General features: G+C 32.2%; 3 protein-coding genes across 3 annotated transcripts; 1 reads left to right on the forward strand and 2 right to left on the reverse strand.

The window, feature by feature from the left end:
• Positions 1 to 3,696: 3,696 nt before the first annotated feature.
• Positions 3,697 to 12,447, reverse strand: LOC111427017 (zinc finger protein 236-like). Its single transcript, XM_023061966.2, has 13 exons — positions 12,091 to 12,447; positions 11,965 to 12,002; positions 11,393 to 11,903; positions 11,181 to 11,333; positions 11,006 to 11,123; positions 9,317 to 9,750; positions 8,987 to 9,126; positions 7,286 to 8,927; positions 7,060 to 7,227; positions 5,003 to 5,198; positions 4,710 to 4,954; positions 4,210 to 4,649; positions 3,697 to 3,834 (listed from the first exon to the last, which is right to left on the reverse strand). Exons 1-13 carry the CDS (start codon positions 12,247 to 12,249, stop codon positions 3,813 to 3,815), a joined length of 4,266 nt encoding a protein of 1,421 aa, XP_022917734.2. The 5' UTR covers positions 12,250 to 12,447; the 3' UTR covers positions 3,697 to 3,812.
• Positions 12,448 to 12,634: 187 nt separating this feature from the next.
• On the forward strand, positions 12,635 to 13,309 carry LOC111427020 (NADH dehydrogenase (ubiquinone) B14 subunit). The gene is made up of 3 exons (XM_023061968.2): positions 12,635 to 12,825; positions 12,934 to 13,049; positions 13,104 to 13,309. Exons 1-3 carry the CDS (start codon positions 12,699 to 12,701, stop codon positions 13,230 to 13,232), a joined length of 372 nt encoding a protein of 123 aa, XP_022917736.1. The 5' UTR covers positions 12,635 to 12,698; the 3' UTR covers positions 13,233 to 13,309.
• LOC111427018 (venom serine carboxypeptidase) lies at positions 13,296 to 14,931 on the reverse strand. Its single transcript, XM_023061967.2, has one exon. The coding sequence runs from the start codon at positions 14,744 to 14,746 to the stop codon at positions 13,355 to 13,357; it is 1,392 nt and encodes a 463-aa protein (XP_022917735.2). The 5' UTR covers positions 14,747 to 14,931; the 3' UTR covers positions 13,296 to 13,354.
• Between the last annotated feature and the right edge of the window lie 4,372 nt (positions 14,932 to 19,303).

A 19,303-nucleotide genomic window follows, 5' to 3' on the forward strand; every position in this document is an offset into this window, starting at 1 on the left:
TTTCTATTCCCTTTTTGAATCAAAGGAGTAACTTTTTTTTAACAGTTGTTCAAAGTGATAGCTCTGTTGATCTTCCTCAGCTAACTCCTCCACATGTCGGTTACATACATCGATTTCTGTTTTTCAACTTTTTTAATTTTCCTCTACTTGATGCTATTTCATTTTTAGTTGTCGTGCCATTTCAGTCGTTCAACTATGTCGAATCGGTCTAGATGCACGATCCAAATCGACCTATGAAACATAAAAAAAAGTTTAGTATCTAGAGAGATATTCTAATGATACCAGGAGTTAATATTATTTTCCATTAAGTAGTATTTTATTAAAGTTCTATATGAAATCAAAAAATAATATTTCTTTAATACTATAAACGACACCAACACAATCTGTTAATATCGTCAGTACTTCTATAAGGAAGTGTTACAAGGGGGAAAGGTTCGAAAAAAGCGAGCCGCCCTCTCAAGTTAACACACTTTGTAGTAGATTTGCTCGCTCGCATCGCCTTGGTCGTCTTGCTTTTTTCGGGCCCTCTGCTACGGCGGCTTTCATCAAGTGCAGGGTGAAATCCGTTAGCTTACAGAGGACAGGGGAATTCAACACAAGGATGGTGGCAGCGGCGGTAAGCGGCCGACTCGCTTGCAACAGGTGGCTCATAAAGTAGATATTCGCATATCAGCGCAGCGATTGATATACCCTGGCGAAGCGTCGCGATGCTTGGTCCCGTACATCCGACGAAAACAACCGACGTTTTTCCGGTCATTTGTACACATCAAATGGATTTTGGACTATCATGACAAAACCCTACCCGGAAAAACCGGCGGTGATCGTCCTCTACCGACTAAAAAACATCAGTGTAGGCGAGATAAAAATCGTTCTTCTTGAAGAGGATGTACCATTTTGTTGAATGTTTTTAGTTCTCGATGGAGACAGTAGCGGTAATAAAAAATTTATATACATATGCTTCTGTATTATATTTCATATTGAAGAGTTTATTTTATTGACTACATTTTTTTTTGTTTATATTTTACCATTTTATTTTACATTTCCAATCGAGATTTCAAAATCAAATCAGAGGAGACAATCGAGATGAAAATAATTGCTATTTATTGTGTAATTCTAAATGCACCCGACCGGAAACTAATATCAATTAGCAGTGAAGGTTACGGGCAAAATCACAAAACGTGAATAGAGTGGTTTCCGTTTTGGGAATACGAGGGGATCTCGATGGGACAGATGCATATCGGCCACGTCCGACGCCTATGGACTTTATATCCAATATTACATGAAACTTTACAGCTTCGGGACACCCACGGATATTTTAATAGAGATTGGCAGAATTCAGGTTGATAGTGCGTTTGATCACATAAAGAATACACAACCAGTATTTTTCAATTCATATAGAAGATTTTTTGTTTGAAGTAGATGAATCATAAGATATCAACCTATCTGTATGCTACATTTGCCTTTTTATCGCCGAACTTCGTGAGGGTAAAAGAGATCGTAGCCATTAAAACGATCGTCGTCTAGGTAGCTTCGATGGCGTCGACATCGTCAGCATCGTAGCTCTTGATTCATGGGCACCTTGTGACACGACTCCATCAGAGTGTTCCCATTTCCATGCAAATCCAAAAGGATGGCGATGTGCTGTTTATCCTATCTTACAATGCAACTGCAACTGACACTAAATTAACCCTATCTGCGGCGGGCCATTGAATACGACGAGGAGGAGACTGGAGTTGGGGCACAGTGCCGCCTTTTTTAACGGTAATTGGCGCTAAGGTTTTCCAGCGCCGCCGCCCGCACAATCTAATAGATCCAGCGTCGGTAACTTACGTCCATAATGTGATCCAGCCCCGCTAAATAGCCAGAATTGCGACGCTACCGTCGCAGGTTTCGGTATGAAAATTTAGTGTTATGTCGACGAGACGTGAGATGGCGTCGATAAGGAAATTGGATACCTTCACGCCAACGGAGTTAATGTCGCCCGCTTTCGTGCCACCAAAATGCACCTCAACACCTCAAGTGGTAATTTTAATAATACCCCTAGACAAAATTTAATTATAATGCTTTTATTATTATTTCCTAGACAATTTTTGATAAGTAAAGTAACGATAGAGCGTAATTTATTACCGGTGTCTATTAGAAAAAGATGGTATAAATTTGAAATCTTGTTAACTAGAAAGCGGTGCAATCTAAAGTAGTAGACAAACATTGAAATTTAGATAGTCTCTTTCCGCAGTTCGCCCGAGATTTAAATCAGCGTTAGTAAAGTATGTCGTAGAGAGAGGACTAAATGGCTCTTCTTTATTTTACGCCGACAAATAACGAGGACGTACCGGATTAAAGATTCTTTCTCCCGGGACGAGTTATAGGCACTTCCTTCCTGTAGTTGGAATTAATCGGCCATTCCAAGCTCCATCTATTAACATGCCAGCAAACGTTCCCGCACTCCTTCCGCGTACGCTTTTCCGCACTTACTTATTGTATCTCCTGGCCAATAAAGACGTACAAAAACTCACCGTATCACGTCACAACCGTGGACTGTATTTTCCCAGAACAAACCTGGGCTTTTTGCAAGACCCGCTTCTTTTGCACTTCCATAGGATTCTTTATTCAAAACAAACTGTTTCAAGGGCAATTTACGTCGAATTTATTACTATCTAATCCCGTTTCGAACAAAGACGACGCCCGCTTTTCCATAATTAAGTGGGTTAATGCGCGTTTCTTCTATTTCCGCTTCCCTAACGAATTCTATTGTCTTTAAGTGGATGGCATGGGACGTGATGACTTGACTTTTAATGTTCGTTTTGTAAAAGTCTTTAAAAAAGTAAACAACGTTGTAAATTTTTAAAAGAACAAAGAAGTACTGCTTTTTAATCATGGCGAACTGAAATTAGATTTTTTTAAATTATTTTAATTATAATTTTAAATAACTTAATGTGTTTGTATAAAAATAAATACTTTTCTACTTATTGTTAGTTATATTTGCTAATGGTGAGTAGTTTGGGGGAAAAATTCCACTCAAACGAAACAAATTGGTGGTATAGTGGGGAGAGTTTTCGGAACGTGAGGGGGTTGGAATCGTCGTTCCATAGATAGGAAATTTCTCTGGAAGACCGAGAGAGGCGCCCGGCCCGTCCAATTAAAGCGGCTTATCTGCATAAAGCGTGGAAGTTGCGCATCGGGCGGGCGAATGGCGTCATAAATATCCTCGGCTGACATGGAGCTCCACTACAAGTAGGCCATTCGTATGCAAGGAGAGAGTCTTCCATCTGAACACGCCAGGATCTGTCAGTCACAATGGCTCCTCACCGCTGCAGGATTCGTCTCCAGGGATCCCGGTAGCAAGCACCGAGCGCGCAGATACCGCGTTGATACCCGCCGCTTCCTCGGGCCCACCCGTATTTTTCCAAATGGGGACGTTTATGACCGCCTCCATTGTTAAGATGTATTAAACCCGAGGATTATCCTCCTTTCCCAACCGATCTTACAGGAGACACGGCATGATGCAAAGGAGGTAAACCCCTTTCTGCGTCCTGAATGGGTTGACTTAATTAAATTGGGAGGACACTCTCTAAAATGTCTTTATACATTACTATTTAAGAAAATAATTGTATTTTACACCTACTTTTATAAATTAAGCTTGGAAAGGCATTATATAATCAATGATGTGGGAATTATTTATTAAAAATTACCCAGTTTTAATCAATTAATATTAAGAATTTTTATTAAAGTCACTTTTATCACACAACATAAAAGTATAAAAAATAGATTTATTAAAAGAACTGTAAATTTTATTACAGCGTAAAATTTATTTAAGCTGTAAGATTATGGATCCTAAAAAAATATTGATGTTAATAAAAACCAATTTCAATTATAGTAAAACCTCAATATAACGGATTAACAAGGAGAAAGGAGTGTGTTATATAAAAAAATTTTAATTTGCACTTTAAACTGTTTGAGTGAATCATTTTAATGCACACAAATTCGAACAGCTATCCACAACGTTGCGTGCTGTATTAGTTTTACTTTTAGTTCAATAAAAATGTGGTACATGAATGTTTCTACATGAGTGTTTTTACATGAATGAATGTTTCTAGTTCTAGGTCTAGTATTAGTTTTAGTGCTAGAACTAACAAGCTTCAGTTATATACGAAGTCCGTTCTAACGAGGTCCATTATATCGAGGTTTTATTGTACTTTAAAAATATACCTTTTCATATGTGTTTTTAAGCTAGCTTCTTCACTAAAACTATTAGCACAGTGCAAACAAGAAAACGGTCTATATCCCATATGAATTTTCATGTGTTTTTCCAAGTCATCTTCAGCGTCGAATTGTTTCCTACATTTTGAACATACAAAATTTTTGTGATTCTTTTGATGTTTCTTTAAAATAGACTTTGTGGTGTACATTTTCCCACAAATATCACAACCAAAAGTTTTTTCCTTTGATGGTGTAACAACCGGTTCAATATTACTTTCTAATGAATCAATGATCGCAGATTGAATTGTATTCTTGTCCTGAATCTCTTCAATATCAAACACCAATTGTTGACCAAACTGTTGTAATTGTTGCAGAATATCAATATGTAAAGAATCACTCATATTTAAAGTTTCTGATGGATCCATAGTTGTTGTAGGAGTAATCACTTTCTGTTTTGAGAAAATAATAGAATTAAATTGTATTAGTCGCTTTGATTAATATAAACTTACTGTATTTTCATTAATATTAATAATATTTGCTTCATTTAATGGAATATCCACAACATTCTCTTCTCGTTCATCAGTCAACATAGATTCAAAATAATTATTCGTGTAATTTAAAACATTTTTAATATCAGTCTTAATTGTACCTTTCTTCTTAGGTTTGATTTGATTATGTTTATCTATGTGAACCCTTCTATGTGCTGCCGTTCTAAACCGAGATGGGCATAAATGACATTGATACGGTTTTACACCTACAAAATCACTCAGTATTAACTTAAAAAATTGTATTAAAAACAAACCTGAGTGAATCATCATATGGACTTTTAAACTGGCTTTACAACTATACGAATAATTACATATATGACATGTTATTTTACTATCCGCTGGATCGTGCGTCCTCATATGACTTAAAAGAGTGGATTTTAACGAAAAAGACTTAGGACATTTTTCGCATTTAAATGGTCGTTCACCTGTGTGCGTCCTAATATGCCTTTTCTAAAAAAAAAAAACGATTATAACAATTATATTTTTTAACCTAGGAAACGAAATTTCAAACAAGTCAATCTTTCAAATCAAAATTCATGTAAAATTTTTTTTGGTTCTTAAAAGAATGTATTAAATTATAGTGTTAAATTTAGACTTTGGCCAAATTTAACAAACACCATGCCGAACAGACCAAATTTATTGGGGCAATTAAAAAAAGTGCTATGCGAAATTGACGATTGTGGTTGTTGTATATCACCATGTTGTCCGCCACCATGTCCCCCACCGAATTTATTGGGGCAAATAAAAAACTTGTTGAATGACATTGACGACTGCGGCTTTTGTCCACCACCGTGTTGTCCACCACCATGTTGTCCACCACCACGTCCACATAAAAAGCATGAAGAAGAAAGGCCCTACGCTCAAGTATGCTTCACATGTCCCCCCTTCGGCCCACTTCCAACCATTCCAAACCCAGTGAAACCACTCCAAATGCCAACGGTCATTCCTGGGTGCCCAAAAACTCCTGAAGAAGTCAGAGCTGAGGAAGATCGGGATTTCGAAACACGAATCATTAACTTTTATAACAATTACAACTTCAGCTACAGACTACAAGGCTTATGTCCCCCGAAGAGAAAAGTTCATGAGAGGTGTTGCGACGGACCACGAGCTCATGGAGTTACCGTGGACGGAAAGAGTCCGTGTTGCACTTGCATACCGCCTAATTGCGAAGATGAACCGACGCCCAAACGCGAATGTCCAACCGGTTTTAAACCGTGCTTTATGAAATTGCAACCTCCGGAATGTTGTAATCCAATTGGAGTTTGGAGGGCCGAGTTAGAACCGTGCCCGCCTGGTTATAGAAGGAAACCCCCAAAACCTAGATATAGAGATGGATGTTGTTGTGACTAATGAATGTTTTATCATTTGTATGTATTATGTGATTTAACTTTTGCGAAAAATGTAGGTTTTTTTGATATGTATTTTTTAACTGTATATTTTATATTAATCATTATTAACCTGAAATTCTTGCTTCTTTCATATCGCATAAAAAGGTACACAGCATATGAATAAAAAGAAATAATGTGCAATGGAACTTAGCTAGGATAATACAATAAATATGTAGTAATGATCGCGATTTTCTAATAGGATTAACCGTTAAATACCCTAGGTACAAATATACTTACATATTTTTGTTAATTTTTCTGCAGTTGATTGATATATTTAGAATATACTATATTCTAAACAATTCTCAACAATATTAATTGGATAATTTTTATTTTCGATAAATTGAAGGTAATTGACCTACGTTGCGGTTTAATTGTACATGTCATGTAAATAATGTAATTGTAAGGTTAATTAAAAGTTTTATAACAAAATTGCAAAATAACAGCAATTTGTAAACAGAGAGATGATGTGATTGCTGTCGTATTTGTTTATATACAAAATTTACTCTGCCTTTTATGACAGTACAGGATTATGTTTTCAACAATCATAATTATTTGTAGGCTTTGGAAACTCCATCATTTATACATATCCAGAAAGAGAGGCAAACAAAGGTTCAAAGGAAATTTGTACTGCTATAACCGACAATATTGAGGCAGTGATAAATTATAATTCTCCATGTGTTCAATGATGCTTGTGCTAGGCAAAATAATTCGTTTTTTTCTTATTTTAAGTACCAACTATACTTTCTTCCAAGTTTGACAAAAAAAAGTCCTTCTAAGCGTATAACAGTTTGGAAGATAGGAAATTTCCAGAATCATGGACGTAAAGTCGTCGTCGACTTCGATTCAGTGACCTTAGTGGCCAAAGAACTTCTCCAATTTTGTTAACACACGTTTAGTTTGATGGAAATCCTTCTAATACTTACCAAATCTGAAAGCTTTCGAAATTCCTTTAAGCAATAAGCACAAACATTGGACTTTTTATTGCCTTTCTCAGTAATAGTTATTTCATTCCTTTCCATATGTGACACATCATTATTTATTGGGTTGGCTATTTCTTCTTCAATCTCACCATCTTCTGGTGCATGTTGTACCTAAATTGTTATTACATAACAAAATTTATTACAAATAATGATTATATCTTATTTTTACCTGTTCTTCTAATCTAGGAACATCGTCTTGTGTCTCCATCATGTCCTGCTGATTTTCATTAATAACCATGCTGCATTGATTGATTTCCTCTTGTTCTGTGTTTATAACGTTCATACAAGTGTGATTAGCTAAATCTTCAATTCTTTCACAACACACAGCGCAAGTGATCGTTTCTTCATTTTCATTTTCAGTAATCAGAATATTGTTTGTTGCAACTAAATTTAAATCTTCAACTGCTGGATTTCCATCACTGATTACATTATTCAAACCGATCATATTTGATAAGTAGCTCAAGTTGTTTCCTTTTAAATCATCCATACTGATTGTGATGTACATGTTTTCTTTTAATCCGTTCGGATGTTCAACTGGTACAATTAATTTCGGGATTTCTTTTAAACCGTCTTTATTCGCTTCCATATCTAAGGGATCCGACAAATTTAACTTAATCCCCGGATTTTGGATATCAACAATATTAGATAATACGTTTTGTTGGATAACGTTTTCGGTAATAATCGGTCCGGTAATATCTAAATTAATATCTTCAGTACTTAAATTTAATTCACTTGGAATAACGGTTTCGTTTAGTAAAACTTGATTGAACGGTCCAAAATTTTCTTCATCTTCTTGTAAACCTACTTGTTGTGATATCGGATCAATAAATAATAAATTTACATCTTGCGTTTCTGCTAAGACTGGATTTGTTGTTTCAATTTGCGTTTGAGTGAGTGGATCAAAAATTCCTGTTGTATCTATTTCTTGGTTGTTACAAGAAATATAAATAGTGGAATAATTCTGATTGCATTCTGCAATTGGTGCGATTTGTACAACACCTTGCAAACCAGTTTCATCTGGATAAGCAATGGAATAAGTTACGTCATTATTAATGCCTTCAGACATTTCTTCATTTATTACATTTCCAACTAATTCTTCATTTAATATTTCAACATTACCTACTTCTTCATTTCTAATATCGTCTTTTGTAATTGGAAAAGAATTTATGTTTATTAAATCTGACGTTAAAGGCATCAATAAATTCATCTCATTAACTTTATGTGTCCGTATATGTTTTCGACACTGTTGAACACTTTTAAATTCTTTCTTACAAACTGGACACATGTAATTTCCAGCATCAACATGTTGCATTTGATGACTTTGTAAATAAGATAATTTTGAAAACTTTTTAAAACATATTCCACATTCAAACTTTCGAGTGGAATGGCTTGATTTATGATGATTTAAATTAGATATGGTTGAAAAACTCTCATCGCATATATCACAACTAAAATTTTTTTCCTGACTATGACTCAACATGTGACTTCTTAAATGGTCTGATTTCATAAAAGCACCTGAACATAAATGACATTTAAACGGTCGTTTTTTGGTATTATCATCTTGTATGTATGGTGCTAAAGCTTTAGGAGGAGCGAGTTCAATCAAATTCGTGCCGGTTTTTAAAAATGGTTGTTTTAATTCAATGGGATTTGGCAAAGATTTTTCGATTGCTTCATTATCTTCAGAAATTATACATTTATGCACTTCCATGTGTTGTTCAATACTTTCTAATGAATTACATAGTTTATCACATGATGAACATTTGTATTTTAATGTTAAAGCTTCTTCACTATTCACTGTTTCGTGGGTTCTAATGATTAGAAAAGAAAATAATAAGATATCAATTTAAATTGAAAGTTTTTTTAATACCTTAAATGTTTGTTGAGTCGTTTTGTTGACGAAAAAAGTTGTAAACATACTAAACATTGATGTTCCTTTTTACCTAAGTGAGTGTTCATGTGTGAACGTAAAACTGATTTTAATGAAAATCCAGTTTGGCAAATTCGACACTAAAATATTAACAAAAATAATAAATATGAAATGAATTACAACTTAACATAGGTAACCTAAATAAAATATTAAATAAATTCGAAAAATTGTCTTAAAGAATGGATCTACTTATTCAACAATAAATAAAATATGTTGAAAAAACTCATTAACCCAGAACTTTCTAGTATTATTGCATAAAAAGATACTTACAACATATGGTTTTTCTCTTGTATGAACCCTAATATGTCTTATTAAATCAGAAGGTTTTTTTAATTCCTTCGGACAATACAAGCATAAATAACTTTTAACTCCTCTAATAATTCTTTGCTTAACTAAATAATCTTTAACACTACCATCAACACATGTTTCAGATAATTTCACAAAATTATCGTTTCCATCGCTCATTAATTCATCTATAGATTTAAGGGTGGTTTGCCCAGAAATCTGTTGAAGTTCGTTGAGTTGACGAACAACTTCTTGAACATCATCTAATGATTGTTGTTTTGCACCTGTATGGACTTTGGTGATGTGAGCATTTAACGTAGAAATTTTTTTAAAAACGCAAGTACATTCTTTACATTTGAATAGTTTTGTTTCTTCATCTGGAGCAGTGTGAGCTTTTTCAACATGTACCCGTAAATTACCTAGAATGTTTTAATAAAAATTAATGAATATATGAGCTGTTATTTTTTAAGTGGCAAAAATGAGTAATTTTAGTAAGATATAGATATCTTCTCTCCATATTTATAATCATACATTCAATTGAGTATGTTTTTCTCATAAAATTAACAAAAGAATTTTGGCTATCAAATGTTATGTCCTAATTATTATAATTAAAACAACTTTCTTATTGCAATTATTATTGATTATTACAACTTGTATGTCGTGTAAAAATGTATAACTTGTATGTCCAAAAGTGCGAAGAGAACAATACAACATTTCGCAGTGAGCAAATATATAGGAAAATTTTTAAGAATAATGCGATTTCCTAAATATAAAATTTAAAGCAACCAAAGATCTTAATGAAAAAAGCAGCCTTTTAGAAGAACAGTATAGATTTAAGCATCAAGCGCATTAGAGCAGGGTTACGTCCAATCGGAACAGATGGTGTGTCCCAGAGGTCCCAGACAGTACGTCGCGCTTTTATCTTAACTACATAAAGAAATAAGGCGCGACGTCCTGTCTGGGACGCACCATCTGTTCCGATTGGACAGAACTCCCGTCACCCCGCAGAGCTTATTTGTGTTTCTCTTTAATTTGTAATTCCATTAAATCGCTCTTAAAAAATTAGGGAGCTCTAATTTTGAAAAACTGGTAACGGAATCCGACAATCGACATTATTTGATATATTTTGGTCAAATCCGCGAGGAAATCCACCCAGCCGTTTTCGACATAACGGCGTCTTACTAAACCGCGATTTTCCGCGAAACTGTATGGAATACCAAAAAAATAAAATATGGCACTCATTAAGAACACATCAGGCTACCACCTGTTTAGAATTAAAATTTTTTCGTACGGTAGTTTTCGAGAAAAAAAATCGCAAAGTTGACAAAGTTGCTGGCACTCTCAAAAATCGGGTACTTTTTTCACTTAACTCGCGATAAAAAAAAAACCGCGGACCCGAAAATTTCCAAATTAAGATGTGATACGCAGAAATGTTCACTGATTACAATAAACTTTACCACAATTTTTTTCATCGAGCGGTTATGAAGATATCAATCTCTAAAGTGAGGGGCATTGACTTTTTGCATGGATAGTAGAATATATTAATGTTTGCCAGTATTTTTAAATTAACGCTAATTCAAACCCTTAAATATCGTAATACATGAAAAAATGGACTTATACTACTTAAAAAAAAAACAGCTCATATAGAAGATTACACTAAATATAAAATCTTACTTTTTTGGAAGAACGAAGCTGGACATAATGTACACTTAAAAGCTTTACAACCGGTATGTTTTAATAAATGGACTTGTAACGAACCTTTCTGTGTGAATTTTCTATCACATTTTGTACACTAATAAGAAAAAATATTGATTTTAATCAATTTTTTTGTTAAAATTTTTGTATTTACCGCAAATGGTCTTTCACCACTATGAATTCTTAAATGTCTCTCTAATAAACATTGTTTTATAAAAGATTTTCCACATGTCGTACATTTATGTGGATTATCTTTGCAATCGAGTTTTTGCCGGTTTCTTTTTGGTCCAAAAACCAATTTTTTAATCTACAAAAACATCAAATATTTATTTAGTACTTAATACAAATTTAACAAAATATATTTACCTTTATATGATGAGATATATGTTCTTTAAACTTTGTACTATCTTCAAACACATAATTACAATAAGAACAAACATAGGGTAATTTTTCTTCATCAGATTCATCTACAATTGCAGAATGTTTCTCTAAATGCTCATGATAATCAGATTCCTTTTCAAATTCAGCTAAACAATCTTTACAAGTAAATGTTTCATCAACTTGATGTAACAATAAGTGTGATTTAAAACCAGCCAATCTTTGAAACTTTTTATTGCACAATGGACATACTGGGGAGGAAGAGGAGTGCATAGCTTTATGTAATTTAAAATTATCTTCAACATTGTAACTTTCACAACAATGCTCACACTTATACTTTTTTACGTTATTATGAAAATCGACATGTTTTTTATAGAGAGCAACTTTCGTAAAAGTCTGTTTACATAATTTACATTGAAATTGTGGTTTAGTTGGTTTACAAATTCCATCTGGCGGTAGATCAATGCTGTTTTGATAATCTTTTTCTTGTATGTTTGATCTAAAATTAACAAAACAAATTGGTGATGAATATAAATCATTAAAACTTAATTTGTACTTACGATATTTCAATTTCATTGTTATTCACCGTATTATTATCCTTAAACAAAAAGACAGAGATTAAATCTTATTGAATATCGAAGAAATTTGATACATCCTGTATGATTCAGATTAAATATGTTTCTTACCTGCGATAATTGTACAAATGTTATTTTTTCTTCAGGTAATTTTTTCATAACATCTTTAGATATAGAAATTGTCTGGAGATTTGCAATGTTTCGTAACGATTCGTACGATAAAGAAACATAAACCACATTATTATTTTGGCTTTCATTTATAGACTTCATTAATAAGACCAAATAACTTAAATAAACGGTTTAAACCATGTAGTATTTTTTTAAAATAAACTTATCTATATAACTATTGTAACTATAATAAAATAAACAGACTATTTTCATCACTTTTTACACTAGAAATAAATTTTGTAATGTTGTTGTATTAAAGGTGCCTTCAAGAACAGAATTATAACATAACAAATTTGACAGATGAGCGTTCGTAAATTAGGTTAATTTATTGAACGTTCGTAAATTAGTTTTAATGTTAATTATAAACTAAAATGATTCATTCTATAATAATATCATAAATACTTATTAATTTATTAATATAATAAGTAAAAAAATAATTTTCAAAGTTTAGAACGTCGATAAATTGGTACGGTTGGTAGTAAAATGTCAATAAGACATCTAAAACCTAACTTCACATTGCATCCAAATTTACTTTTTTAGTATAAAAAACCATGGCTAGTAAAGCAATAAGAGTTGGAGTAAAAGAAGTACGACCTTTGCTATCTATTGATAGTGAAGAAGCAAGAAAACGTGTTTTGAACTTGTACAAAGCTTGGTACCGACAAGTTCCATATATCGGTAATGATTATAACCTCACTTATGTAATAATTTGACGTCTGTCACACAATTCGAAAATTTCAATAAAACATATTTATCTTTATATTCTATACCTCACGTTTCTTGTAGTGCGAAGATACGATATTCCCAAAAGTCAACAACAATGCAGAGATAAGTTAAGAGAAGAATTTTTGAAAAATAAAGATGTAACCGATATTCGCGTCATTGATATGCTTGTGGTGAAAGTAAGTCAATTAGAGATAAAATTTATTAAATATTTATGTATTAATGATTTGTAGGGTCAAATGGAATTAAAAGAAACTGTTGAAGTTTGGAAACAAAAGGGGCATATAATGCAATTTTTCCAAGAAACTATAGAACCTAAACCAAAAGATTTCTTATCCAAGTTCTTACAAAACGTTCAATAAATTCTTAAATGTACGAACTTAAACTAGTATGTATATGTAAATAATGTATTTAATAAAAGATGGTTCAACTATAAAAAGCTTTATTGACCAAAATTGTTATAATACTAAATACAATTTTTTTTTTAATAAAACGGTTTATTTCTAGTAAATCTAGATATTAAATCGAAACCAAATTGTGGTTGATCTCCAGGAACCATATGTCCAGCATTTCTAACTAAAACCTCTGTGAGATTTCCAGCTACTTTTACATAACCACCAATATCATTTCCTACAACCCAAATGTGTCTCGAAGCAGTTTTGTATTCTACAGCAGCAGAAAATTGAAGATTCTGAAGAAAGTTAACTGTTAATGGATAAGCCACAATAATATCCAATTGTCCATTATAAATCATGACGCGATAATTGCTTAGCAATTCTGATATCCATGGTGCCACTGATTGCATCACATCGTTCATTAAATTTAACTCCACTTCTTGTGCTACACCATTAAAAGTGTTATTTCCTACATGAATAGCATTTCTAACTTCTGACTTTTGTATATATATCCCCATTTGTTTAATAGTATCATCTGGATCATATGATATGAGATAATTATAATAATTATCAAAACCAGTAATATTTTTAAAAATGGATGTGTGATTATTAAGATCACCATTGAGGAGGTTATCAAATAAATGAAACGCTTCTATCCATTTCTTGTTTTTCATTAATTCCACTCCTTTAGCTTCATAATCTTGCACTAACTTCTTAGCGTTTATATCAATCAATCCTATTTGATAAAGATAATCACTATATTTTAATTGGTTTATTGGATCACATAAACCGTTTCCTATGGCTAATCCTTTAAGATTTATTTTAAGTTTTGCAGATGGATTATTTTTATGGATTGTATAAGAAACAGCTGGAACATATTTTCCTGCATAAGATTCACCAGTTACAAAGAAATCATTTTTTTGTAATTCAGGAAATAATTGAAAAAATTGTAGAAGAGCTTGGTACAAATCATTTCCAACAGCCGTTTCATTTTGAGCATAACCACCATTCGTAAAACTATATCCTGTCCCTACTGGGTTATCAATATAAATTACTGAATGAGTTTGTACCCAAGAATATTTTCTTAATTTAACACCGTGAGTTTTTGGTCGAAATGGTCCATTTTCAGCAAATAATCCAATTAAAGAACTTGCGCCTGGTCCCCCTTGTAACCATAAAATAACTGGATCGACTTTATAGTTTGTAAAGGATGGGAAAAACCAGAAGAACATGTTTGAATTGTACTGTTTATTAACAGTTAAATAACCAGAATAAGCAAGAACGTTTTTAAATCCATTAAACTTTACTGTGGCAAGTTTTTTGGCTTCATCTATTTTACCTTGTTCTATAAAAGGTGTTAAATACAATGCTGGTCCTGGATCCACAGTAACTGGGAGTGAAGGTATTTTACTGTAAATATTAGTGAATGAATTCACAGATGTAAATAATAAAATTGTTGTTAATAAAATAGACATCTTCATTTTCTTGTTTCGTTATTTAACACAAAGAACACAAACGTTGAGTTTCAATTTATTTTAGAGTACTAAGCGTTAAAATGCGAATCACTGCTTTAATTTTGATGACCTTTGCATATTTATATTAAAAATATCTATATTTAGTGAAATATGTTTTTAAAACAGTAAAAATTAGTCAGCACTTCTGCGCAACTGTACTTTTGCAATCGATTTTTTTATTTTGTCTATGTCATCATCTATAGAGATTTTATATAATCTCGTACAGAATCCTAGCAATGTAATAGCATATTAGGTTGCCGATTTTATTTAAATTCGATTCCTTTTAAAATCAATAAGCATAACTACTCTAAAGTTACATTATTAATTCAATTATATGTAAATTCGAACAATAGGTTGATATAGACTAACTCTATTGAATATCTCTACCCGTTCCCTTTGGGTTAAAACAATGCGCATTTATGAAATCTCAGCGCACTGAATGCAGTTACGCGCTCATTTGCGTTTTGATGATTCAAGGAAAGCCATTGATTTAATTAACGTAAGATTCTATGATTCCAAATTCAAATTAACACTTTGTATGTGTGTTTACTTGAGTAAAAAGATATTGAAATATTATTCTGTATGGGTCGGTTTGAATCCATTGAAAATTTTTCAAGTTCACAAGCGATGCATCTACTTGACAAGTTGTGAAGGAGATTTCAATACTTTGTCGCTTGAAATCAATTTGTACACAAACTATATGTGATGGTGGCTTTTCTTTGATCTTTCTATACAGAGTATTCCTTGTACACCATTGGGATTTGTATACAAATTTGAAAGAAATTCTATTGCGCCATCAAGAAAATATTAATATATTTAAATTGAAATTGTTATTAATAAAAACAATTGAGGTAACAACATAAAGTTTTTTATTGAAGCGCGCACAAATGCAACAGAACAAAGCAAACCATTAATTTTCAATCTGTGTCTCCATGCAATACATCATTTATATTTGAATCACCTTTACAAAACTTTCTCGTTTGGTACTCAACAAAATAATCAAGTATAAAGTAAGCACCACACAAAAAATCATGATGGAAAAGCATTAGTTTTTAGGTTAATCACAGTAGTAGAGACAACCTACATTTAATTTTTTGTTGGCCTACACTTTGTTGGTACTCCGATATAATGATATGCAAAAATGTTTACACTCGGGCAAGTTAATTATTTTGTTGAGATATCGAAGGTCGAAGTATCTAAGTGTCAATACGAAGTTTTGAGGCAAACTCTTAACAGTGAAGAATATGATATCGTGTTTTATTAGAATGTATTAAGAACGTTTTGCTAGTATGGAATTACAGTATTTGTTAGACCACACTACTACATCCCTACTTTATTCACTAAATGGGGTTGTTATGGTACTTATAGACAAGGCAAGTATAATCAGTTGTAATAATACAAATGTTTCAAACACTAACATGTTTATATTGTCGTCATATCAACGAATTATGTTTAGAGAACATGAAAATTGCATTGAATTCAATAACCAATGATCTTCTTGAACTAAGTACTACAAAGCTCTAAAGTTTTAATTCAGGCATGATTCGCTCAATTTTTATAGAAAAATGAACACAAAGAATAGAAACGGGTGCATTTTGTGTGGACTGGAATACGGACTATAAGTGGTATTGTAGTAGAAAAAGTATTACACTTAAATTAAACCATTTCTTTATAAACTAGCTAAAAGTAACGGTGTACAATATTCGACAGCTCGGCATGAAAACGAATCTAAAGAAAACTGTCTAAATGTATTTTTGAAAGTTATTAAGCATTAATCTTACTCTCAAAACCAGACAAAGAAAGTATTAAAGAATTTAGGTAGGAAAAGTTTGAAGCTAGAATGGCTCTAGAAAAATCAATATAGGATAACAAAAATCTTGCATTCTTGAAACATTTCAGTTTTCTTTTTTTCCACTTTGACATAAAATCATACATAACATGTCCCGTCTGTGAAGTATATCACATATTTGATGTGTAGCAAGAAAGCCTTCTGGTCTAGTTCAATTTCTAGATATTTCAAAGTGTCACTAAAATGTATCCACAGTGCATTATAATTTTTTCGAAGTGAAGTGTGTTTCTGAAGAAGATTGTAACTTTGGTAAGTCTAATTAAATGAGTTACCCACAAATCGCATCGGAAACACACTTCTGGGTACTAATCCAGATTAAAGTAGATTCTTAGATTAGTTGACGTAGACGAAAATATACAAAGAGTTGAGATGTACATTCCTTACACAATACACACTCAATACCATTGCCATCGTCTTCAGAATTGTACTTGCAGGATTTCAATTTCCTTATATTTGCTTATGTGAAAATTTTCAATATTACGAGTAATTGAAAACAACTTTCGATATCCATTTTATTGTATAGCTATAACGAAATGCAAAAGGTTATTCCATCAATGTCAAGGTGCCATATTCGTTTTATGCAATACAGAAATGCGGAAGCACGATATAAAAAGAAACAGTTGTTATTACAATTATTTCTTTTGTGAGACTTTATTTGATTTCAATTTCCAGATTGAAGTTGAGCAAGTAATTAAAAGAAATATCGCAATAAATATAACAATACATATATATACGTAGATAAGGAAAGCTTATCAAATGAATCTTCTAATTAACAGCATATATGTGTAATGATGGGAAAAAGAAACTCGATAATTACTCGAAGTATATATAACAAAATATTCGGGTGGAGTATTTTAACTTTTAATAAAACGTGTGTTACATAAACCAATTTTCAAGCATCGATAAATAATGTGAAATCCGGTTCTGATTATCGAATAGTTTCAAAAGAGACGAACGATTGGAGTGTTTCAATAGAACATTGCGGAACGTTGTACAACACGATATTTCAATTGTAGAACTTTACTCGATTAATATTATTTATCGTTCACTAAAACCAGAGTTGAAATACCTGCATTTCATTTTATCGTTCGTGTCACCTACACTCATCTCAAAATTTTTGGATCATCTATAGAATGAATTGTTTGTTTAATGAAAATCAAGTAAAAAGTTATAAATAAAAAGTTTTATAAAGATGCATTTTATTTGTTATAGTTTTTAATGAGATATTGATTGCGTTGATTAAAAGTACAAAACAAATATTACAAATTTTATCCTATTTATATAAAAAAAGGGAGTAAAACATTTTCCACAAACTAATGAAATATGAATCATACATTAAAGTTATTACGATCTCTATTAACTTTGTTTATACTTTTTTATTTTTTTACATCATTACTATATATAGCGTTATATCATAACATAAACCGATTTTGCAAATTTGACCTTTTCAGAGAAAACTACAAGAGGATGTTTTAACCGAACAAATTTTTCTTCTTGGCTTGTTTAATCAAAAGAAAGAAAGCAAAAAGAAAACAGTGCATTTAACAAGCTCGTTTGAGCAATCGGAAAAACCGTCGTCATAACGAAAACTTTACATTTTGTCTTTTGAGTTTTACCGAAGGAAAAAGAAAAGGAAGAATTGAATTATCTAAAAAATTCACCTTCCTAAGTGCCTAAATTGGGCCGTGCGTGGCATCCATAACAATTTAACGTTTGCTGAAGGTATCTAGAGCATCTTCCACTTCCGGCTTTTTTCTTTTTTGTTTTTGTCAAGGTGGGCGTCAATTGAAATATATTTGCTCTTTGCATAAGAATGAATCTTATTCCATTATAATGGAATGATGAACCTTATTTAAATTAATAAAAATATTTCAACTAGATTCTTTCGTCATCATAATTTTGATAATTTTCTTCCAAATTCCATACGTATAAAGTGTGTCTAATTCTATGTTAAATATAAATCGACAAAATAACTTTTTAACTTTAAAAAGTAGCACGTAGCATAAGTTCCAAGAGAGTTTCCCAACTTTGTAAATTAAGGTCTTGAGAGATTTTGAAATAATATAAATCGATTATGTAATTTCTCCAAGAAGATTTCTCCAAGTTCAAGATTGTATTACATGATTTTACATAGGGTTAATAATGTTAGTGATAAGGTGTGGAATTAGTTCATTTATACATATATTTCATATGAAGTGAAACAAAATCGTCGATATACCGGAATACTTTCGTTCAATGTCGGAGAGATTTTTATTAGTGATGGTCTTGATTAGTGTGTTATGGTGGGTCGTATTCAAATAGCTATAGTATCTGGTGATTGAAGAGTATACCAACTTTTTGTTATTTGGGAAAGATAATACTTGCTAGAAGTTAAGAGATAGGGTTTACTGTGTATTTCGGCCATTTTGTCTAATTCGGAAGTTTTTTAGGTTTATTTCAGGTTGACTTGGTTTGCTGTCATTGTTGTGATGGTTCTGTTTTCTTTTCCTAATTATATTCATGGCATTGTCGCAGGTAATTTGTATATTAATTATGGTTTGCCCTCCATTCTAACACGATTCCAAGAGAATCTTATTCTCAAGATGCTTTAACTAAGGCAGACTGGTTCCTTTAATTTGCCTTCTTTTAATTTCTTGTCCCTCAAGCGGAAATGGGAGTGTTCTAGTTTCTTTACT

Source organism: Onthophagus taurus, chromosome 2 (genome assembly GCF_036711975.1).
Source record: "Onthophagus taurus isolate NC chromosome 2, IU_Otau_3.0, whole genome shotgun sequence".
Taxonomy (NCBI): Eukaryota; Metazoa; Arthropoda; class Insecta; order Coleoptera; family Scarabaeidae; genus Onthophagus; species Onthophagus taurus.

Excerpts from the sequence above, each read along its gene's own strand:
- LOC111427017 (XM_023061966.2), bottom strand. The coding sequence starts at position 12,249 with ATGAAGTCTATAAATGAAAGCCAAAATAATAATGTGGTTTATGTTTCT. Across the intron at positions 11,334-11,392 it reads ATATATCTCATCATATAAAG|ATTAAAAAATTGGTTTTTGG; the intron begins GTAAATATATTT and ends ATGTTTTTGTAG. Across the intron at positions 3,835-4,209 it reads TTAAAAACACATATGAAAAG|GATCCATAATCTTACAGCTT; the intron begins GTATATTTTTAA and ends ATATTTTTTTAG.
- LOC111427020 (XM_023061968.2), top strand. The coding sequence starts at position 12,699 with ATGGCTAGTAAAGCAATAAGAGTTGGAGTAAAAGAAGTACGACCTTTG. Across the intron at positions 12,826-12,933 it reads CCGACAAGTTCCATATATCG|TGCGAAGATACGATATTCCC; the intron begins GTAATGATTATA and ends CGTTTCTTGTAG. Across the intron at positions 13,050-13,103 it reads TTGATATGCTTGTGGTGAAA|GGTCAAATGGAATTAAAAGA; the intron begins GTAAGTCAATTA and ends AATGATTTGTAG.
- LOC111427018 (XM_023061967.2), bottom strand. The coding sequence starts at position 14,746 with ATGAAGATGTCTATTTTATTAACAACAATTTTATTATTTACATCTGTG.